Raw genomic sequence first — 24935 nt, forward strand, 5'->3', positions numbered from 1 at the left:
TATTAGTGTCCAGTTTAACTGAACCATCTTCCCTTGTGTAAACGTTGTTCTAGGCCGTACGCCATCCAGTGATTTTCACTGTTATTACAGAAGCAGTAATCCCTTCTGTAAATCTGAATGTGAGGAAGCTACTAAACGGGATGTATATTTATAAATGAGGGCATTCCTTCATATACATGAGAACATGACCCCATGTAAATGAGGAAATTCTTTTGCATGTAAACATGCTTCAATTAATGTGTTCTGATATAGTGGCAGGTTTGGGTTGCATTATATAAAACTGCAGAAATAGATAGGCCTTTATGAGACAATGGTTCTAGTTTCTTTATGCTGCTTAGTCTTAAATTAAAGAAGTTCCCATCTAGTGGTTTGAATGTTTTTGTGCCGCATAAACAATTTCCAACTAGGAACATCTCTTCATTCGTTCCTTGTTGCTGTTTAAAACTTCTGTTTAGGTTTTTTTTCCACAATGCAGTCACTGTCTTGAACTAGGCGTTGGTTTCAATTCTCTTTAAGCTTCTTAGATCCTGTGCCCTTAACTTCACCTGGTCTGAGTTTATCCCGGAGCTGGGTCCTTCCTTTGTTATTCTAAGGACATCCTGTCCGAAAAGTCTTCTTTTTTTCACCATATTCATCCACGTTGTAGGTCTCATTGTTAAGACTCTCCTCTGATTCCTTAATGTTCGAAGTTTTAATATCTGTGATATCCGAAGACTAAAATTTCAGTGAAACCTGGTGGTTATAGCAGGGAGTAGCCTCTGCTAGATCTGTCTGGAGTCATTTGGAAACTTTGGCACTCGAGGACTTCGAATCCCATAACCACCAGCGGAGAGCTCTCTTATCAGCACTCTACAGTATTACCACTGACCCTGCAGAACGGGATGCGCCTGAGCCAAGGGTGGGTAGTCTTTGACCGAAGTTGGCTAGACTGGGCCACTCCTGTGGTTTGCCGATTCTCCCTTAATTGTGCCCGTAAAGTCTAAGCTATTTATTTTGCCCCTTTGCTTCATCAGTTTCCTTGAGGCTTCTCTGATTATAGTTGTGCTTGTTGGACCTACAAGTTACCATTTGTGCCCTCCAATTTACGCGATCTCTTAGACCTTTGTTCTTCTTAGTATGGTTAAATATAAATTGAGTGCCACGAACCCAAGGGCTGAAAGATGGGGCACCCTGGATGGGTACTTTGAGAGGGCGGTGGGAGCGATTGAGTCAGCTTCCCGAGAGATGCCTTTCCCTAAACTCTGACATGGTGGAGTTGCCCTCTGTAACTTTAGGTTTCTGTGCTTCTACAGCAAGGGAGGCTGTCAGCAGTAATTATTCCACTGTTTGTGACAATGGTGAGCCTTCTATTACTTTAGTGGATACTGCAGCAACTATATCACTGCCCCAAACTCCAGCACCCTGTGTAAAGCTGCGGAGGCAGAGCAAACGCCTGTGGAACCTGGTGGCATCAGGGTTGACTTTTCCACAATCTCTTTCAAGAACGCGTTTATTTCTGAAATCTCTGACCAGCTCAGGCAGGTTCTTGATGACTCCCTTTGCCCTACATAAGCTTGTTTAGATATAATTAAGGAGAAATTATCTTCAATTGGAGTGGCTGGGACCAGGCCCCTTAATCCCTTAAATGACATTGTGAAATCTTAGCTACCAAGACTCTTGGACCAACTAGTATTGAATCCAAAGAGGTTTCTGGGTCTGGGACAGTATTGGATATCCTGCTGGCAGGTTCCAATTCCAGAGAACAGGGGTCATATGCCAATGTGGCAGGCGAAGGCTCTAATAATTTAGTTCTGAATGCTGGAGTAAGGGCTCTCCCTATAGGCCCTGTGCTACTAGAAGGGCTCAAAGTAACATAGCTTGATCTTTACCTCCTGCGGCTGGACCATATGTGTTGATTCTGGCTAATGTTCCCAGAATGAACCAGCACAATACTGAATCTACAAGGGAGTTGAAGAACAAGGATCACACACTGGATTCAAACCCATGTTAAGTGTAAAACTCTGCTGTTTGATTGTGTTTTCTTTCCCAACAGAGTGTATTGGGTGGGCCAGATGGCCAAGGAGTTTCAGGGAGACTGTATTGCGGTTAGTTTTGAAAACCCTCTCTTAGTAAGAGGTTTGCTGCAAGCCCTATTTTTGGGCCTGACAAAGTTTACTGAGATGAAAGTACTCTCACTAGACTATTTTTACAGACTCCACAAACACGCTCCATTGGAGCTTCCTAACAATTTATCTCTTGTGTTTCCCCTTGCCGCGCACAATTCAGTTCCAGTACAAAATCGATGTTCAGTGCTTTCAGATCTACTGGATATTGATCGACAGCCAGGGGTTTTGTTACTCGGAGAGCCCTGTAGGTTGGTGCAGCCATTTGACTCGGTTCCTCCATCTGTGATAGTGCCATCAGCATGTGAGGGCATTGTGTAAGGTACATGTAATAGTATGCCTCTGCCCCAAGTGTCTTATAAATCACCAGTCTCGTCTACCACGGTAGTGCCAGGCTAAAACTCAATCAAACTACTGAATTGGACTATTGGGGGCATTAATACAAAAATGGGGATAGGCAACTGGTTGGAGTTTATCAAATTGTTTGACATTGTTCTCTTACAGGAGACATGGGTAACTGCTGACATCTTCTGTGACGGTTTTATTTGTTACTCTTCCCCAGCCATTCCCTCTAATGCAGGTAGAGTAAGGGCTGGTCTTACCGCTTGGTTTAAAACTTGTATGGACTGTACCATACCTCGTATCGCGCATAACTCTGAGCTGATTCAGGCTTTTAGGGTGTGTTGGGCTAGGAATTTTAATGTTTTTATTAATTTTTCTAATGAAACTTTTTTTCAAAAAGGACAATCTGAACTCTGATTTAATAGGGGAACTCGAATGTAAATAAGCTAATCAGGAGAAAGGGCTAAATTTGATAGTCGTGAGCGATTTAAATGCCAAATTGGGATATATTACCAAATCCGCTGAAGCAGAAAAGTTTGAGCCGGCATGTTCGGATGACACAGTATGGGGTATGGATTGTAGGGGCCGTATGCTGCATTACCACCAGCTGCACTATGATTGTTGTAATGCTTTAGACGTGGCTGCTCCCCCGTTTCTTGTTTTTGTAATGAGGGCCCTATCTATACAGATTACTGATGGGTCAATCCAGCAAGTATCTTTAGTGATCACAACACCTTGACCATTACTCTACGAGGGCCAGAGGATAGAAAGAAGAAAAGAGGGGTGGGACTTGATGTGAACATGGTTGAGTTGTTCCGGAAAATATGGGGCAACCATTTGATGCTGATACTAAGCTGTTGTGATTCCGAGCCGGGGAGCTGCAAGGATTTTGAGGACTTTGTTCAACGGGTTACTATTACCAGGGATGCCCTTATGCATCCAAGCTGTTAAAGTCCAACCTCCATTTTAGACTCCACTGTAAATACTGTGGATAGAATGGTCCTGAACAGGTTAACCACATGGATGTCGGACAATAAAATTCACCTCAAGGGTGCAGTATGGCTTTAGGGCCTGACTAGGTACTATGGAACAGCAGTGACTAAATTAACACCTTGTGATTAGTAAGTACACGAACGCTAAATGCAGTTCCATGCACCTGGACTTCATGGAGCTCTCCTGCACTTTTGAAAGTGTCATTAGATCTTGGCTGTGGATAATTTTAGAACATTTGGAGTGGGTACCAGCATTGTTGTGTTTGACCTCTCAGCCTCCGTCAGATATGGGAACAGTGGGAAATGCACTGAGTTGTTTAGATTGTCCGGGGGGAGGGGCATGGAGTGGGTACAGCAGGTCTGCGAGCTTGCCCTTGCGCTATTTTTATTATATATTAATAGACTTGAAGATTATTTGATCACAAATGGTAAGGATATGCCCAAAATTAACAACAAGGTGGTCCTGTTCTACTGTGGGTAGATGAGGCTGTGCTGTTGGCAAGAATATCTAATGAGCTTAGGCTGTTGTTGGATGTCTTTGTTATTTTCATTGCCCAGCTTGATCTAGATACTAAACGTACTAAAACTTTTGCTATAGCCTGTGGTGCAAGAAATCGTAAGTCCCGCTGCCGGACCATCCATGGTAAACCAATATCTAGAACCTATGATTTTTCCTATCTGGAAGTTCTTTTTGACTCGCAGGGTACGTGGGTGCCTTGTTTGGCCAAATTAACACAGGTTTGCAAATGCTGTGGGGTTCCTTACTAAGTAGGCTTCATTTATTTAAAGGAAACCCATTTCTCCCCTGCCAGAACTGTACAAATGAAAGTGCTTACCAGTTCTAACTTATGCTTCTGGTATTATAAAAGCATGTGGTCCCTACAACTCGAGGAAAATGGAGTATATTGGCATAGCCTAGGCCTGCCAGCCAGTTGTCCTTTCTATGCAATTCATGAAATTGGACTCTCTTTTGTTAAAGACCATATTAATTTGGCACCGCTATCGTCAGTGTTTAATTCCCGACGCGGCAGGGTCTGGAGCCCAATTGTCCACGGACTCGATAATTCTCGCTTCGGTGCCTACTCTAAGCATGAGTTCACACTATGCAGCTCTGGGCAACAAGCTTGCTTAATCTCCACAACGGCCCCCCGCGGCGGGATGCCTGGCTTTCACCTTGGGGATGCCCAGTACGGGTTATCTCACAGGGAAAAACCAGGACGGGTTCCCAATGCAAGCGCCGAGATGCCCAAGGGTAATTTGAGCGCTATTTAAGACTGCACATACATACATACATATGGTCAACTCCACAGGCCACCTTCAACAAGGAATCATTGAGGATTGTCTATCTTGTTATTCAAGTCTTCAAATTCTACTGGTTTTTTAAATATAAAGCAGACCTGCATCAAGTTAGGGAGACCCTCACATTTTTTTAATTCCAAGAGTCTATGCGCTAAAGATAGTCGTTGGTTAAGAATAAACTTGTTTGCCTAAAGGCAGCAGAACTGCTTGAAACAATCATCAATGAACACTCCATCGTCAAGTGGCAACCCAGCCGGCCACCCCCTCCCCCCCCTCCCCTCCCCTCGGGGAGCCCTAGAGCGCACCACATACACCTACCACCAACCCATACATACTCCGTCGCAGAAGCACCTCATCCGCCGGCCTCGCGTCCCCCTTCCCCCCCCTCCCATACTTCACTCACTACCTCCCTCCCTCCCATATCATACTCAGTTTCGGGGACCCCCCCCCCACCCCAGGGCCCTTTCCAAGCCGCCTTGTAGGCGAAGATAGTCCCAGTTAGTGGTTTATATACCGTTGCTTTTGTTACACGACATGATAGGGAATCTGAGAAACAAAAAAAAGAAAGGGGAACGCTACATAGACCGAGATGGGGAGGTAACGTTACCCCTGCTCGAAACGAAAGATATAGGCAAGACCAGGACGGTAGACATGGGGGCCAGACGGAACCAGCATAAGGGAAGACAGGTCTCTCGGGCCATCACGGGAGATCCAACAGCTAATGGACTACAGCTTCCACACCCTATAGCTTTCTCAACGGCCTATGATGTTACAGTACAGTGATTCAGGTTTATAACTGTGAATGTTTCTTGTGATGTAATATATGCAAAACCCTAATACAAACATGTCAACTAAAAAAATCAATGAACACTCCATGATTCGAACCAATATGGTTCAAGAGTCGTATTTGGACTTGGTGCTCACTACCAGTTACCAGATTTTATTACCTAGATTTAGAAAGGTGGTAATCATAAGTCATTTATTCTTCCCGTTAGGTCAGTATGGCTCTGTGGTTGTTGTGATTTGTCCTTGTGATGAGCACTGGGAAATATGCCTTCTACACTTCACCTTGTTTCTGTAATTTTTATCGCCATTTGCTAAACAAAAAAAAATGTCTTTCCTTTTTCATGGAATGTGGGACTGGTGAGGTGTAAACCTGCATTATTGTTTCTCCAACAGCTTTGTTCACCTTTAGTCTGTTTTAGTATGTGCTCGTTCACGAGTCTTGCATTATGACATAGGAAATCACTTATGTGTTAAACGTATTGAAATTCTGGACTTTGCCTTTCAAATTACATGAATTGTTGGATTAGCACGTGCTGTCTGATTGTTTAACATTCATTTTATTAGGTGTATGAACCCATTTATATTGGTATGTGTTTTTATGATTATCTTGAAATGATCGAATAAAGCTTCTTTGATTTATTGATTGGCTGTGTATAATCCAAGGTTTGATCTGTTTGTACTAGTTTCGCAAATGTGATGTGATTGAAACTTTCTTCAGGACCAACTGATGCATAGAACCGAGCTAATAAAAAAAAAAGTCATGTTTTTTTCGATATGCAGGATAATGTACTCAATTACAACATGATGGTCGTTCATGGGTTCAAGTGTTTGATGGATGGCTTGTAAAGGAAGATGGAACAAGTACCACAACTTGGGGCATGTATATGGGAAGGGCGAGGCTAAGTCACCAGAAAACCTTGGGCGGATATTACAGTTCTTCTACTGCCTCCCTTCACTTTTCTCTCAGTATTTGTCCAACAGCAATTTGCTCCTTGTTTTATTCTTCTTGTAAAACCAGACGTCTCGACCTGAAGCCTCTGTTAATCCATGGAAACTATTCAAGATCTATATTGGAGTCTGGTGGACAATTCTGCTAGTTGGCATAAGATTTCATCATCTTTTTCGGGATGTACTGTGATTTTGTATGGGCTTTGATATGCTGTTAACATTTCTGATCTATCTATTTTATTTGTCTTTAGTCGGTGCCGAGGGGTTTACAGCAGCAGGCATTTTCATGTAAGCCCATGTCAATGGGCTGCATGATGGACAGATGGCTTTTCGCATAGTGACTTTATGGACTCATCACAGTCTCAGTTGGCATTTCCCATTTTACTGTACAGTTATGAAATGTTGTAGGCTGCCTGCTTTAACAGTGCAATTTTTACACAAATGGAATAAGGACTACCATGGTTTATGTAACAACATAAGGTGCAAACAGAGTAATTTGTGGCTATAGAGACTGAAGACACTACATAGTTATGGAGAATGATGGAATACTTAATACAGAGGAGGAACTGGTAATACGGATAAATTATTAGTAGATGAACAGGTAAAAAGGTAGGTAAACTGTGGGAGCCCCAAAAGTGACCCTGCACTTCGCCACTGGCTGTTTTAAACACCTGTGACCTTTCCCTTTCCCTCGCACCGTCTATTCCCACAGGCCACTGACCAACACTTGCTTCCCCAAGGTTAGTTAGTAAAACTAGCACCTTCTCGTTAGCAGACTAAACTGGTGCGGTGCTCACAGCTCTCCTCATGAGACCACACTTAGCTCCCTTCTCAGAGAACCTTCAGGGTTTCCCACTGCCAGAGATCACGGTATGAAGCCTCCTCGAGCACCATCCATGCCAAAAGCTACAAAGCCCTCTGCAGAGTAGGAGAAAGCTTGTGCTGCAACTAGCCTCTCATCTGCTAGTCCTGAGAGCGAGTCACATGCTTACACGTCAATACCAACACAGCATTAATTCAGAGCGTTGTATCGCGTGCATGACCTGCAAATCCTCGATTCTTGCTGTTACCAAAGTTACCAAATACAGAATATGGGCGGGTTTGACACGTACATCTGTCATTTAAACTGTCTGCAGAATTTACAACTTCAAAATGTAGGTATGAGTTAAATTTAACTCGATATGATCCAATCAAAACCAAAATGTATAAAGTGCTAAATACCCGAAAGCTAGTAAGACACCCGAATCAAAGAAGCGTTAAGCAAATAAACGCATCTTTAATGCCTTCGCCTTCATAAATGAAAAAAGCGGTTCAGTGTTGCCAAGATCTTTTGTTAGAGAGTTCTACCATGTACTGATGATGCTGGAAGAGAAACTGAACCAACTAATGAATGAAGCAAGTTTGGAATCAACCAGAAGAAAAGAAACTGATTTGGGTAGGAGGTTTTCTTGATAAATAACGTCTTTGCCTGGAATTCTTGCTGCAGCACTAGAATGTGTAAAAACCCAGTCTGCACCAAGAGACTATTTACACAGAGGGTTACATGCACCCTTTCCAAATTAATAGTGTGCATTCTTAGTGACCATATACTCGAACATTCGTAGGCATAGAGGTTTACTGGCAAGTTGCAAAGGAAATAAAGTGTTTGCTGCACACAAGAACTCTTGAGAAAATCACGGAACAAAGAAAGGACAGGATCAGAAACTGCACTTTCCTAAACATGTAAGATTAGCATGTGATAAAATCTACATTTTGTTTTCGATGATGATTGGCAAGTAATTTATACACCGCTGATGCTGCAGAAGAAACCTATACAATAATATCAGAAATAATCATAAAATAATGTCATACAGTCATGGATACTAATCATTCCTCTTATCTCAAGCAGGCAACTGATTGACCTGCTACCCACCAGTTACCTTCTCATGAAGATCTACATACATGCCACCCTGCATTGCAAATACTTTAAACTTTCACCAGCTCAAGGTCTTAAAAAGGAAAGAACCATCACAAAGACTGATATAAGAAAGAACAACCACCAGTTGCTAACTGCAAATTTCATTGCAACACACAAGATTCTTCTGCGACCATCATCTTAAATTAGCTTTGATTATTTCTAGTTTGCTACAGCAAAGGTAGTGGGTTCTGTCAATGAAAAAGCACAGTCTAATCAGGAGATTGAAAAATCCATGTCAATGACATCAAAGTTAATCACAGCAACAACACAGGTATTAAAGAAACGTTCACTGCGTGGTAAACTCATTATTGCTGGTGGCTAAGATGATGGTTATTTATGAATCTGCATGTCCATTCAATGCGCGTTGTAAGAATTTGGCTACCAGCAGAAGAAGAAAGTGCGCAAGTGATGTGAAAGCTGCATGTTAGTTAAGAGTTAGTGCAAGACCAGCAAGCTAAGGCCTCATCACCCTTGATTTAGAAATTCCAAGTTGAGGAAATCAGTCACCCAATTGAAAATCGGCCATGCAATGTACAAACACACCTGCTTTGGGCGCTGCATCGACTGCAGCATCTACTACGCCTAGGAGAACAGAAAAAAACAAAAAGCAGAGTAACTCACATGCCTTCACAGTTCTCTTGCGAAGTGATAATGTAAAAGATGAAGTAAAGCAAAAGACAGAATATGGAGCACAGGTCGTGTTACATCATTAATGCGTGGTGATGATAGAGCGACCAGCACAGCGAAGTGCTGAGATAACAGGCACTTTCCTTAGCGTTGAGACAAAACAAACCGTATTTAAATAGTGCGAGTTTGGTACAAGAATTTGGGACACAGGCATCCTTCCATGACAATCTAGCAGGTGGAGACTCTTACTGGAAAGTGAGGTTAAGTACATATATTAGGAGTCCTGTGAAACTGCAAACACATAATAGCACCTGTGATTAGTAAACATCAATGAAGGTGAACAACATGGCTCCAAAGCATCCTAGTCGGATTCACAGGGCACATCAATTTCAATAGCTATCAAATTAACACTTTACAGTTTATAAGTATGGCGTATTTGCTGCCACAATTAACCTGCAGTCCAAAAACGAGAAAAGCATCAGAGCTCATTGAACAGGTAGGGTGGCATCATGGTCAGGAGTTCCTGTGACTTAGCAGGTATTCGTGTGTTGTCATTTGTAGCATATAGTGAGGAATAAAGGTCAAGGTTCATTTACCATCATTACACAGAGTACACATGTAGTGAGCAAAGATACACATGAAATTTGTACGTTAAGAGCTGTACATCTGTATTTTCAAAGAAAGCTGAGAAAAATAGCGTTTCAATCAATGACAGTACGTTTTACATATCATTGACAAACATGAAAAACCATAGAAATTAAAGAGTTCCGTATTTTTTTGTATGATTGTGTACACCTTGGTCGGCACCTAAAAACATGCCTTAATGAAACAAAAACAACATGTACCACTTGAGACGCTGCAGCACAAGTGCTCCTTGCAGACCGAACAGGTAGGTACAGCACGGGCACCAGCTGTGCAAGATATACGTGCACACACGACCAACACAAATGCAGGCACACAGAGCAAGTGGAGCGTAAAGAGCTGCACTGAAAGCTTCTCATGAACACAAAGCATGTACAGCACGGGCAGCACAGCTCACAGCATGTGCAATCAGCAGCAGGGCATCATCCCTCAAACAGAGCACAGGTACAGCATGGGCAAGAGCAATGCAATCTCTTCTCACTTGCACACAAATAAAGTACGTGAAGAAGGCAGATGGGTGGTCAGAAAAGGGACCTGATGTGTCTCCGTCCGACGCGATAGTTTCTAGAGAGTTGTGGGGAGCAAGCGGTGATAACGAGCAAACTTTTAATGGCTGCGCAGAGGGCCGTTTCTGCTGCAGATGTAGTTTGTGTTCGCTGCATTGGTTGTTTGCTGCATACTCATGTTACAGTGAAAAGTGAAGTTTCGGTCCCTGCACGTGGGGGTCTGTTTCCATGAACATACAACCAGCACAGGAGCAATTTACCCTTTATAGACCGAAAGTTGATGATTTCTTCACTTATTGGAATCATTCTTACTACTTTTTAGGTCTCGCCTGACCCAGCGCATGCGCTGGTCTGGCGAGACTTTTTGAGAGGGCTCCAAAAAGTGCTACTAGGCAAGCCTAGAGCTACAGTGCATGTGCGCGGGCGTACGCGCCGCTCTTTACCACGATTACTTTCACTTTCGCGGCCGCACGGCCACTTGGCATAGCCAATAGGTCTCGCTTTTGGGACCTTATAAGTATTTAATTATGCAACTGTTGCATGGCTAAACACTTATAAGGTCCCAAAGGCGAGACCTATTGGCTATGCCAATGCTTGTTTTATTTGGAGACTGCTGATCGGTAACCGTGATTAAACGGAAGCTTGTTCGGGGCCAGCCACTGAACCGATTCATTGTAAATTGTTGGACCAACAGCTTGGGCGTGACAGTGGCCGGGCACAGTATTTCTAAGAGCTCATCATCTTTTTACTTCCATAAGTACATATTAGCCCAGTATCTTTGTACCTCCAACCTGCCTGCCTACTACCACTGTCACCGCGAAAGACCCGGGGAAAGCCTGTTGCTGTTCTGGCTGACCGGAGGCCGGAAACTACATTTCCCAGCAAACCTCCACGGCGCGTATTGTCACCAGCGCGCCAGGAGGCGCTCAAAAGGGGCACAGGGCTCCCGCAGCGCGGGAGCCCAGTATCTTTGTACCTCCAACCTGCCTGCCTGCTACCACTGTCACCGCAAAAGACCCGGGGAGAGCCGGGGAAGCCTGTTGCTGTTCGGGCTGACCGGAGGCCGGAAACTACATTTCCCAGCAACCCTCCATGCCACGTATTGTCATCAGCGCGCCAGGAGGAGCTCAAAAGGGGCACAGGGCTCCCGCAGCGTGGGGTGCACGCGGGCATGCCCGGGCCAAGGGCGGGCCCGTCTGAGCCCGTCAGAGACAGAAAGAGGCTGGGTTGGGCCATCCCCCTGAAAAGCGTGGATCCTATTTTACGTCTCCGCAAAACTCTGCAACGTATTGAAGACTCAAGGTACTGTGTTAACATATAGAGAACACCTGGTTTGTTACATTCATTAAGTAGTGTTAGAATGGAAAAACGTAAGGGGGTTGCTGGTACGTTAGACGCTTTCTTGGTTAGGGCCGAGTCCCTTCTAACCCATGAAATCCAAATGACTGAGCGACATCTTTCCTTGGACCCGTCTACATTGCAGAAACATTTAATAACCGGTACTCCTTCACCTGTACTGGGGGCTACAGGTCAAGAGATTGTGTCCAGCACTGTTACAAGTGTTCCACTTACCCCCTCGTCACCTCCCTTGGAAACGGCCTTAAACTCTGCGGGAGTATCGAGCAGAGCTACTAGGACTAGGGCCTCAAAAAATGTGGGGACTGGAAAAACTGAGGCCCTATTAGATAAAGGAAAGCGGGGGGTTGGGATAAGAAAAACTAAGGGGAAGGGTAGTAATGGTGGTAAGGTCGATCAGGGTAATGCCTGCGCTAATTGTAACCATAAGGGTACTCCTTCCCCTGCGAAAACCACTTCAGTTGGTACACAAACCGAGAAGATCCTGCCCTTATTAGCATCGAGCGATATTAATACCAAGGGAGTCATGACCGAGTTATGTGCAGGGTTAAATGACTCAGGGCTGGGAGCAGCTCTAGTTTGTGTCCGTGACTTGGTTGAAAAAAATGTTGCCTTACTTTGGGAAAAAATTAGCCTTCTAGAGTCTGCAATAAAAAAACCTTAAGCTCCACTAATGTGGGTTTCCAACTGTTTAGATTTGAAAGGGACGATACAAGGTTAGTGGTGGGTAGTCGCCCATCGCTTATGCACGATGGGAAAATTGACAAAAAATATGTGAATAACCCCATTCCTAACAATGGGGGGAAAAAAATCGCTTGGGGGTATTATCGGAAGGATTGAATGTGTCAGGTTTGCAGGGTCCTCAAAGTGGAAGCGTAAAACCTCAAGACGGGGGAGACGGTGTGAGTGCCCCTGTTGGCAGTCCGAGAGACGAGGAACCCAGCGGCGCTTCGGTTCCTAATATGGAGATACTATGTCTTCCTCCGGCTTCGTGTCCTTATGTTTTGATTCTGGCTAGGGTTCCTGCACTAAGGGTTGGGCAGAAAGAGAATTGGAATGACTTAAGGAATAAAAGTGTAGACTGGTTGACGAAACACAGGAACTTTCATCCTTCGGACATTGATGAGATTTTAATGGTTCGTAGGGTGGATAGGGCAATCTACTAAGAGCATAAGGGGCGATTGCATTGTGGTTAATTTCCGTAGGCCAAAGATGGTTCATTATTTTTTACATCACCGTGATGCAACTTCTTCCCCTAACACTGGGATTAGCGTACTCCCTCTAGGATATTTTTAAAAACCGCAAGATGGGAACAAAGTTCTTAGATTTCCACCAATCATGACATCTAATAGGTTTCAAGCATTGTCAGATTTGGATTTCCAGGACTGACAATTACATAAAGTCCAGCAGGGAAGGATACTGTTAACTGTCCCCAAAGATTTGGGACCTACAGTTACTGATAAGGTAGCTGCAGGAACTCACACCAGTATTGTAACTGCCCCTAGTGATTTGGGACCTATAATTACTGACAAGGTAGCCATAGGAACTCTCACTAGCATTCTAAAAAGAGAGCCAAGAAAACAAAGCATGAATATCTGCCAAAGGGATCAGATAGGCAACCTTAATAATAGTCAGAATGATACAGTGTGTAGGAACTCTGAAGGAATATTAAAATGCATGGCAGATACAAATAGTCTGTATGCTGAGACAGGTCTAATAGCTCAGTGCAGCGAGGAGGATGTAATAAATGGTAATCTTACTTGTAACTTTGTTAATGACTGCAAGGAAGTCCCACGATTAGAAAATGAAGCTGAGGGAATAAACTGTGATCAAAATATGGAAGAATGTAAAACAGAGATAAAACTGATTTCATGGAAAATTGCAGGGAATAGGAGAAACCTAGGAGATGCAATATGGCAGGATTATATTGGACACAGTGAAATAGTCCTATTCCAAGAAACTTGGGCCTTGGAAAGCCCTCACAAGGTAGGTTATAAAATCTTTAGTATAGCTGCTATTCCCTCAGGAAGAGGAAGGCCCTCGGGAGGTCTTGTTATTTGGATAAAATTTACTCTAGGTGTTGATATTAAGCAAATTGACTCCCCTTGCCAAGATATCTTGAAAATAAAGTTTTTAGCACCTGATAAAAGGGAAGTCTACATTTTTAACATATATAGTAGACCGAATGTAGCAAGTAGGGAATCTGAGGTTATTAAACATCTGGATCAACTTTTAACCACAGTTAACAAAAGTGCTTTGATAATCGTGGGGGGTGATTTCAACCGCAAATTTGAACCTGTGGTTGGATTTGAAAATATTTTTGAGGATGAGGACTCGGCCAATAACATCACACAACTGGACAGTAGCCCAGTAGTATCGTGCACATGTGCCGTTGCGCAGTTAAGGCTGGTCTCAGGCCACGGTCTACGGGCCTGTAATGGGTGATTGCCTTCTGACAGCCCAAATTTACCCACATTCATACGGGGTAGCTTTAAAAGCTGTTTAGACTACATATTGGTATCTATTCCTTTCTGGCCCATGGTATGTGACCTAGTAATTGAGGATAGAACAGAAAGCGATCACTATCCATTATGTCGGACACTTGTAGCCTCCCTCTTTCAGTTGAGCTCTCCAAGGAAAAGTGATTCCAGTTCTAGTCCAATTGAGCCATATTAACAAATAATCGTAGAGCACTTAGAAGGCCGTTGGTAATGGGAAATGAAATGACTATTAAAAAGATCTATGACATTTATGTAGAAAGTTTCCCCGTACGTAAACTTACCAATAGTAGAGATTCCAATTATGGAGATGCATGACAGACTGATAGAAGAATTAGGACAAATACTAAGTAAGGCTCCTAAGGAATCCAAAAAAGGAATTTCTGAGGGAGCCACATTAGAGAACCCATGGTATAATAAAGAATGCCGTGCTGCAAAAAAAGATTTGATCCAGGCTACGAAGGTCAAAGATATAGCAACCCTAATGGAAACAAGCATTTGCAATGCAATAGGTCTCGCATTTGCGAGATTTTGAGCTATTGGCATTGTAAATGGCAATGCTTATTAATTATGTTTGAAAACCTACAAGCGGTGCATAAACATGCACTTTCTACTTATGGTCCTTGCTTACGAGAAGCAAAGCTGGCAGTAACTGCGCCTCTTTTACTGCCAGCATTGCTTCTTGTAAGCAAGGACTAGTAGGAAATGTGCATGTTTACGCACCGCTTGCGGGTTTTCAAAACATATAAATAAAAGGCATTGTTATTTACAATACTAATAGCTCAAACGCTAGCAAATGTGAGACCTATTGCATTGCAAATGCTTGTTTAGTGGAAGCACACAACTTCTGCCCAATCTGAACATGTACTCCTGTTACCAACGTGTGGGCGGAGCCAGAGCCCCTCTCTAGTGATGCTCACATCTGGTGACCCCTGCACTGTCCATCCAGACCATTATAAACTGGTTATTCTGAGCTTGTGTCTGCAGCTGAGCTGAGCTGCAAACCACAGGCTTCTCAGAGATCTTGGGGGGGCAGAGTCCATTATTGGGGACTGGCCCTCTAGGGGTTCACTCCTGGCAGCAGGCGGGCAACTAGAGCCAAATTTCGGTGGGGGGGGGGGCTTAAAAAGATTTCGGAGGGGGCTAAGTCTTCCAGCCATAGTCAGAGTGGCTGTAAGAAGGGGTGAAAACACAACAAAAGCCTCATTAACGAGTAAATGGTCTTTTAAAGACCTGTGAAGTACTCGGGTCCAGCTGCAATTAGACGGGCGCTAGCCCGCGAGGCTGTCTCAGCCGGGCTGACACACATGACGGGGGGGGGGGCTGAAGCCCGGTGAGCCCAATGGGTGTTGCGCGCCTGCCTAGCAGTCTCAGGGCACTGGACATGGTTACCAGTAACCCCCCCCCCCCCCCCCTCCCCCCGTACTGGATACGATTTCTAGCAGGTCACAGGCTGGCAGTGGCTTGAATGGGATGTTCATGGCCTGGGGGTATGGGGGGGGGAGGGTGGTCTCAGTACTGGAGGTCAGCGCGGCTGGGGTGGTAACACTCTACACTGCAGGGTCTGAATGAATGCGTGAATCAGGTATATCGACAAAGGAAGGGTGAATGATTGTTCCGCGCCTGTATTACACAGCGTTTACAGTGTGGTTGCGCATCGCCGATGACGTGTTTGCAGGGCACCTCTTGTGTCGTGAGCAGCAGTGCACTATGGGTAGGTCGGCAGTCTCAGGAGCTGTCCCCCCACTCTGTGGACCCTGCTGTTCATGTCATGAATGCCACACCAGTAACGACCCCATCTCTACAGATGGAGGCCGTCTCTCCTGGGGATCCCCGCTGTGACCTCCCTGTGACCCAGATGTTAGTCAGTGCTTCACACAGCCGAGCTATCCCTCCCTCCCTCACAGAGGCTCCTGAAGGCCTGTTTACCCAAGCGGGGCAAAGGGTACAGGGTTACCCATAGAAACCTGTACGATCACCAACGAGGAGCTTGCAGAGGAGCACACAGTGCGCTCGCAGCCATTTAAAGAAACTAAGAGTGCTGGAGCTCAGAGAGAGGTCACCCTGCTGTGTAAACAGCCTCAGTAAACAGTTCCACAACCCTGGGCTGTGTGGAGACGTCTGGGGGAGGTGAAGAGAGGGCGCTTAATTAGAGGGTTCTTCATCCCTTAACTCCTGTAGCGTGTGAGGGCCTCCGTCGTCCACCTATCTACATATCTATCCATCCATCCATCCAGCCAACATGTATGTATGTATGTCTGTATGTATGTATGTCTGTCTATCTATCTCGCTGTCTGTCTGTCCGTCCGTTTACAACTCAAAACCTAAAACGACATCAAAGGTAAAAGTTAATATATTCACCATTGTACCTTTTGAGTGGGAGATCACCAGTCTGACAGTGGGGGGGGGGGGGGGCGGGGGGGGGGGGGGGGGGCGCGGGAGGTTTCTAGTTTGTCATGGCAGCCCAGGGAGGGAATGCTGTTGAACAGTTAATGTCTGAGTCGAGGGTTTAGGGTCACGGGGAAGAGTTTTATGGCTTCTTTGTCCCCGTGGTAGGAGGAGCAGCCCTCATGACTGGGTGTAAAATTTAAACTACAGTCAGTGAGCAGCGAGCGAATTACAGCGGTGCTTCTGTATCCGATAACACATGAACGAAATAACCTGCAGAAAATCCTGCCACATTTTAAAAGCCCTTCTCAAAGGGGAATGACATTTGTTTTTACAAAAGATTCGCATTTCAACTTTTTCTCAGTCCATCTGCAGAAAAGTGCAAATAAGCATATGCTGGGTAAAATGGGTTTCTCATACTTATGCATTTTTCTACCTAACGTTTCATATGCGTGACATTATATGGCATCTTTCAAGAGCAGAGTTTTTTTTTTCAATCAGGTTATCTAACAAATGCAAAGCGTACAATCGCTGCTTGTGTGGCATATTACTTCAAATTGTATACCCATAAATATAATTTTATCTTCTGTACACACAGTTTAAAGCGCAGTGGAGTATGGGAACTTAAATTAATAAACAAGCAGGAAGTGGGATAAGGGAGGGGGTGGCAAATGGTGTGCACTTTCGCGGCCGCTTTGATGTTCTCAGTGGCCGCGCGGCTCACTGAGAACATCAAAGCGGCCGCGAAATGATCACGCAGGCTGCCAAATGGTGCGCGCGCCCGGCGCACATGCACTGTAGTTGGCGGCCTGAAAGCACTGGTTTGCACTTCCAAATCCCCCTTTTACAAAAGCTCTCGCGAGAGCAGCGCTAAAGCGCTGGCTCAGGCGAGACCTAAAAAGGACCTGTTACAAGAGGGTACTAATCCAGGCTAGAAAGAACTGAGAAGATAACATTTGGACTGAGCTGATTATTGCAGGCAAAACAAATGATCAATCAACCTTTTGGCGTTTGATATCTAAGGGTAATAAAAAGGGGAAATGTAATAAGGACCTTTTCTTTGACGCAAACACCTGGGTAACCCATTTTTCACAACTCTATTCATCCTCTAACGATGATACTGATTATAATCAAGAAGACTGTGAAATTTGTCCAACTAGTGCCCGATTAACTTTCAGTATGAAGGAAACAATAGTAGCAATAGACGCAATAAAAGTAGGGAAGGCCCCTGGACCAGACAAGATACCAGGTGACCTATGGAGGCATGAAAAAGAGGTTTGGGCTCCTTATATTAATCTTTTATGTAATTCAGTTGCAGCAGGTGCACCGATTCCTGAAACATGGAAGGGGGCAGAGATTGCAACTATTTTTAAAAAGGTTAACCGCCATGACCCGTCGCATTATTGACCGATTTGTTTAATTGATGTTTTACAAAAGATATATGCACGTCAAATTTTAAATAAACTGAGTAACTGGATTGAGGAGTACAGCATTTTATCCAAATATCAGGCAGGTTTTAGAGCCAAAATTAGCACAATTGACCAGGTTTTTAGATTTCTTTGTATAATTTGGAAGTATATCACAGTTAAGAAAGCCCATTTGTATATTGCCTTTGTGGACCTTAAGGCAGCCTTTGACCTCATCCCCAGAAATCTCCTGTGGAAATCACTAAGAGACCAGGGTGTCCCAGGGGAAACCTTCGTGCAGATCATAAGACTACACAAGGATAACTTTGCAAGGGTCCGATGGGGTCTAAATGGTGAACTTACAGACCGCATACAAGTAAAAAGGGGGGTAAGGCAGGGATGCGTGTTGGCCCCTACCTTATTTTCGTTGTATGTTAATGACATCCCTGAATATCTCTTGAGCTGCGAACATGATTCTCCCAAGTTGGGGGGGTGCCAGTACCGGCACTTTTATTAGCCGATATGACACAATTTTAATATCATAAACCCCCAAAGGTCTGCAAAGCCTATTAAATACTTTCGAAATTTACTGTGAAACGAAGGGCTTGTAAATAAATTCTACCAAAACGAAATATATGGCAGTTAATCCACACAAATCTTTTTTTTAAACTTAACTGTCAAAAATGAGAAGATAGAATATGTGCTAAATTTTAATTATTTAGGCATTACATTGGATTCTAAAATGAATTGGAGATCGCAGTTGGAAAAAAGCAAAACTATATTAATCCAAAACTCAGTACCAATAATAAGGAAGCATGAGAATAGTTTGTCTAAAGCGGTTTCCCTTGCACTTGAGTTATTTAAATATAGGGTGCAATCTGCATGCCTTTATGGGGCTGAATTGTGGGGCCACGTAACAAAGAATACTTTTATGGTGGTCGAGAATAAATTCTTTAGGAAACTGCTTAGCTTACCTATGCGTACACCATTAATACCAGTAGTGATGGATTTAAATATCCGTCGCATTGATTTTCAGGCAACTTTACGGCCATTACTGATTTGGGTCCGCCTGTGGTCAACAGATGAACTTGTTCATCATAGAGAAGGCCTGGAGGAAGTTTTTAGAATTAAAAATGGTGCAAGGCTGCCATGGTTAAACCATGTTCGCGATTGGTTTTTATAAACTAGGACTAAAGCACTTCTGGGACGACCCTCGGGGACTGTCGATAGGCTCAAAAAAACTGTTGAAACAGACTTTTTGGGCTTTTAATCAAGATATTTCATCCCACAGCTCAAAAATAGGCATTTTATCTACAAGGTTTCTTTCAATAAAACCAAATGGGAAATTTGAGTCCTTTTTAGATGAGATACAACCACAGCTTGCTAAATCTCTTTATCTGATATTCCGCTACGGTGTTCTACAGATAAATGCAAATACAGTAAAATGGGAATGTAGAGATGGGGATGTAAGCGACGGTTGTAGTGCTATTTGCCACACAGGTGCAAAAGAGAACAAACTGCATGTGTAATTCTGCTGCCCAGCTTATATATATTCCAGGAAGAAATGGATTAATCCCATTTGTCAGCTTTTGGGCATTAGATCCTGTTATGAAGCAGCAAGAATACTGCGATCAGATACGACACAAGCAGTAGTTTTTAGTGTGAGTAGATACCTCTTTGGGGTTGACTTAACAAGAAAGAGAATAGGACTGAAAAAAATTTCATTTGTAGGAACCTGTGTGTTTTATTTGATTTATACTTAACCTTATACCTTGCTGGTTCTGCATGAGAGGGACTATGCCCCATTATGTATTATTTGAGATGTATCCCATGGAACCTAGTATATTTTTGGACAGAGCCATTGATTGATTAGATCATAATATGTACTTGTTGTATGAATGTATGAATTTAATTATTGTCAAAATGCTATCCAATTACTAAATGTATCTATTGACGGAATTTTATTTATATTTATTGATCTTTTTAATATCTAAGAAAGGTCTAGTATTGGGACATTGATTCTCAACAAACGCGTATCTGTCGGGCGGGGTACCCTTTGAAAATTATATGATGTCTTTTATATGAATTGAATGTAATCTTTTATGGTTTTTTAAATCGAAATAAAGATCATTGACAGACTAACAGAGTACAAGATTCCCATACTCACAAAAAATGGAAGAGCAAAGCTATCCACAGTGGAAGGGCCACTCACAAATAGAAGAACTACATTATGGACACACACTCACAATGCAAGCATGGCACGGTGATCCCAGCCCTGGTGGGCCTGACCAATACACCCAGGACACAGAAGCCACCTTAAAAAAAACAAGTCAATGCTTTGGCTCCTACATCCCATGCCTGCTACAAGCCCACACCACGGAGTGCCCCGCTTTTTAAAGGATACTGACTTCTGGGTGCAGACGGGAAGATTAACGTCCACTCCAGAGGCCAACCTACTCACTAACAGTGAAAAGCATGGGTGGTGACCCAACAGAAACAAAACTGCTTGCACACAGTATCCTTTTGTAGAAGGGCCTAAATCTGTGGCTGGCTGGTGCCTTTTAAAGGCTGTCAGGGCTCTCGAACAGTGGTGTAGCAAGGGGGGGGCGACACGGGCTCTGGGGGTGGCAGCCCCCCCACTCTCAAATGAGTTTGCAGCAGGGGCGGCAAACGCAGGAATTATCGCCAGCACAACGCCCCCCCCCGCGCTCTTCAGTGGGGCCACGGTTAAGGCAGAGACCACCACGGGCAGCAAAGTGCCTAGTTACGACACTGCTCTCGCAGAATTAGTCCAGTATACGTGACTCTCGCACAATCCCCACGAGCAATCAGAGGCAGCAATGAATAGAAGACATGCTGGAACAGACATAGCTCCTCTCATCCACAGCAAGAACTGCTGCCGACATTGAACTCACTATTGGCAACAAGAAAGATAAATGGCTACAAAATAAAGCCAAACCAGATAGTGCCACGGACTGAGCACAGTTCTTAAAGTCTAGAACTTTCAAATGGGCCCCAAGAAGCTAGCAAGACACCAGGCTACACAGCACAAGCCAACGTGATGGCCATGCTATGTTCACAACTCTAAAGGGTCAGGGGCCTAGGCCCCCATATAATACAAATGATCACACAGACACTGAGGTATAGTATATGGCACCGGCCCACTGGCCTGGCCCCTTTTATTAGCAGGGTCACATGTCCTGTGACACCTGTAATGGATGGGTGTGGGTTGAGTGTGGAAGCCAGACCCTCAGGGAGTGGCTGGCAGAAACACATCACTTCTAAACACTAAAACGCGACCAGCCGGTCACTACATCCCTCCCAACCTTTATAAAAATGGGACAACACGTCCACCCTATGGGAGAGAACAAAATAACAACTCCAGTTAGTCTATTCAAGTTGCTGGCAGGACCGGTGCAGCTGGGAGCACAAGGCATCACGGCATGCCTCCGCCATTTTAATCAGACTTCTCTGGGCACTAATGGCAGCTAAGATGAACTCTGGATTTCTCGCTCATCAGTTTGAATGGTCACAGGTCACCTGGGCACTATGGGTCCCATCCCACCTGGTCTCACTGAGTGGAAGTCTATATACACTGTTGGCTGTGAGGGTGCATGTGGGTCAATAGTGAAGTATGTTGCAGATACATTTTCAAAGGCACTCTTGCTCCTTGGTTAGCAATCCTGCAAAGACAGATGGTTTACCGGGATCTGACGAAGATTCTACCTCAGATGCCCCAGCGCTTGCAGCTGCCCGAAAGTAGAGCAATTACGGACATCCTTCTCTCACCAGGATTCCCCTCTCATGGAAGTACCCTGAGGTCCTCTTCACCAGGCTTCCACAGGACTGTGTGGACTACGCCTTGTCGCTCCAACGCCATACTATAGGCCCATGGAGAAATCGCTACGAGTCCCACCTTCAAGTCACTCGCTCCGCCTCACGGGTAGTTGTTTCCAGGTCGGGATACTCCTGCCATCCTGACTCGGGTGCACCGGCATTGACAGTGCACTCCCTGGGGTAGCTAGGCTCCAACCGAGACCTTTGTGCTTTCTGTTAACTGCTGGGGAGCTGCTGCAGACCCATCTCTTGTGTCGGGATTGCTCTCTTACTGGAAATCTCGGAGGCCCTTGCCCCTGGATAGCCACGGGCCAGTGTGGATTGCTCTGATCCTCTTTTAGACCCTATGACAAAGGTCACTCAGGACGTCTGAACAGGACCACCACTAAGTCTCACGCGCAACGTCAAAGGTGGATGGTACAAATCGTCCAGCTTGCTCTCTTCCACAGGCTTCAGGTTCAATCAGTCTGATTAAAGATTTCTGGGCGGCCAGCCTCTCATAGTGCCAAAGATGCCTCACTGACCTCTGGGTATTTCTTAGGTATAGTGCTTCACTCTAGATGCCAACGGCCCCTGAAATGTTCTTGGGGATGCACTTGATTGCGATGACACTCTTAGTCATATTCTGTACTTTGCGGTGTAACAGATGTCTACTTCACACACTTTTCTTCTTTTTTCAAACTCTAGTGCTGTGACCTCGGACACACTTCATTTTTCATCTTCATCCTCTTCACGACGCGGTCTGATGCCCATGCTGGAGCAGAGTTTTCAGTTTGAAAATTCTGGGGCTTTTGAAGCTCTGGCATGTCTATTCGTTGTACTAAAGTATTAATAATTAATAATTAATTATTTGTCTTGTGCAAGTGCGTTTATATTAATCAATCCGTTTGTTTTAACAAGAAAGAGTTACACGTGAGTGTGCTTAAATGTGCTGACTGATAATAACGCGCGTGTTAAATGTGTTTTCATGTTTAAACGTTGCTATGTGCTGTTTATTTTTGAGCACAAAACGCTTTCTGAATTAATGCTTTTCCATGTTGCAAGTGCTAGATAAATGCATACACATAAGGGTATTAGTGGGGTTAACACTGTTTAATCACTATGCTGTGGTAACGTTGTTTTGTCTCTTTTAAATTAAGATGGTCTATTAAGGCCTATGTTGGCCTGAGAAAGATGGCTGAATAATGAGCCTGGCTGTGATTTTAATATGAAAACTGAGACGAGGGAGACCCCTGCTGGAAATGGTCCTGAAGCTAACTGACCATGGTCCTTGTCGAAAAACTTTCCATGAAGACGGCAGCAGTTTTTGGGAAGTCTCCAAGAGAAGTGAAAGTGTCCTTGGCAGCTTTGGGAAACAAAGGAGCCTTAGAGGGAAGCTCTGAACTGTGGCTCGATGGCCGAGGAGAAGCAGGATAATTGTGATACATGTTTTATTTCCTTGGTTCCTGTTCCGTAGTTTTCGTTATGTGTACTTTTCCTGAGCGGAGATTCTCAAATGTAGCAATGTTACATCCTTTCCTTCTCGCTCTGCTCAGCAAGTCCGGCGGACATTATGGTTTTTTCTATGTTCCCAATGTATCTTTCTATTGTTTAGAAACTATAAGAGATGTTAGCCTAGAGAGGGTCTTTTGCCACTTGCCATTTTGCCTTTGCCGCGTATCGAATCTGCGTTGCTGAGGATTGATGCTGAAGGGACTTCGTCTTGAGAGACATTTACCGAGAGACTTGTCCTGACCCGTTCTGACATTTAGCTAGAATAGGTAACTATGAGAAATGATTTACTCTGATTGATTTTCTTTGACTAATTTTAGATAAAGCAATATAATTTTAAACATGGTGTTGGATATTCTTTCTTGTCAATTATTGAGTTTGCATTATTGATTATTGTTGTATATTTTGTATAGATTATGCTGAGGGACAGTCACAAAAACCAGGTCTTATCGACCTCGATATAGATGCGGGGTGTTTAGGAGTGTTTTCCTTCTACAGGTTTATTGCTGGTAGAGTATTTGAGCGTATGTTAGTGAAATGGGCCCTAGCGTATGATGTATGCATGTGCGTGTAACTGTGAGATTACTCTATCCGTGGTAGTGGGAATATTGTACACACCCTGATCTCTATCAATTTCCTGGTAGCAGAGATTGATGGTTTTTGATGATTGTCTTGATTAGATAAGATTGTTTTTATTGATTATTGATTATTGGTTCATGTTGGTATATGTACTAATACTATATGTTGGAGTCGTAATGTTGAGTTATATGTAGTGCTTCTGGAACTTGGAAGCTGTAGCAGTTCCGTAGTAGGGCAGAGGGAAGTAAATGCTGCTCTCGGGAAAGACGGAATTGTAAGGAATAACGTGTGACAATCGAAGTTGCGCGTCACATTGTCTGGGTTCGGAATTAGTGACATCGTTGTATGTTACTATTAGATATTTCTGGTATATAAGGAGTGTGTATGATAGTGAAGGTTATCTGTGAAACTCTGGTCTTAAGTCCCAGGGATCCGTAAGGATTTCCGTTAAAGCTTATCGCGGGAGGAGTAATAGATATTCTCTGAGCTTATTTGAAGAACTGGGCAAAGAAAGCTTGCTTAGTTAATGTATGTTATAATTATGTAGTGGAGCAGATTGTCTGTTCTCGGGAAGCAGGATTCTGTGTGTATGTACTATATTTTCTTTGTATGAATGTGCGTGAATGTTTGTACATTTAGTTGATTGTAAGACTCTTTGGACAAGTCCTAGAGGAAACAGTTAATGAATGTATGTTAGTAGGGCAGAGTAGAAGAAGTGCTACTGTGTCAATGAAAGGTTTCATATGAAATAGACTCTTTTTTACTATTCTGTGGTTAGCGAAGCAGACAATGGAGATGTTTTTATGTTGTAACTAATAGATTTTGTAGAAATTTTGACACGAAGTCTACTGAAAAGAGTTTGTAAAGGAGGGGTAGACGAGTGACAGAAGACAAGAGACAAACTGCAGCGACTGTTGACGTCAGAAAGACCGCGCTCTGATTGGGTGGCAGATCAGAATAGTGCTCGCGCTAGGATTGGTGCGTTAGTGTGAGCCGCGCTGCAATTGGTTGAAAATTCGTATTGTATATTTATAATACGGAAAGAGTAGAGAGTTCTTTGTAAACGCTAAAATGTATTATCAAGAAGAGAAAAAGAAGAAAACATTTTTTGGTAAAGTTAAAAAGTGGGTTAGCAAGGATAAAGATGTTAAAACAAGAGAGGGCGAGTTGTTACCTCCA

The 24935-nt window shown here is 43.9% G+C and overlaps 1 protein-coding gene across 5 annotated transcripts in view; it reads right to left on the minus strand.

Annotated features, from left to right (window-relative positions):
- AKAP9 (A-kinase anchoring protein 9) overlaps nucleotides 1–24935 on the minus strand; it is a 1384828-nt gene that overhangs the window by 477343 nt on the left and 882550 nt on the right. For 4 of the 5 annotated variants that reach the window (XM_085631105.1, XM_085631108.1, XM_085631107.1 and 1 more), the window contains one exon: nucleotides 8970–9008. The exons of the other annotated variant lie outside the window; for it this stretch is intronic. In XM_085631105.1, the coding sequence (XP_085487231.1) occupies nucleotides 8970–9008 (39 nt within the window). The remainder of the gene's footprint in view (nucleotides 1–8969; nucleotides 9009–24935) is intronic. 5 annotated transcript variants of the gene reach the window in all.

Source organism: Triturus cristatus, chromosome 10 (genome assembly GCF_964204655.1).
Source record: "Triturus cristatus chromosome 10, aTriCri1.1, whole genome shotgun sequence".
Taxonomy (NCBI): domain Eukaryota; kingdom Metazoa; phylum Chordata; class Amphibia; order Caudata; family Salamandridae; genus Triturus; species Triturus cristatus.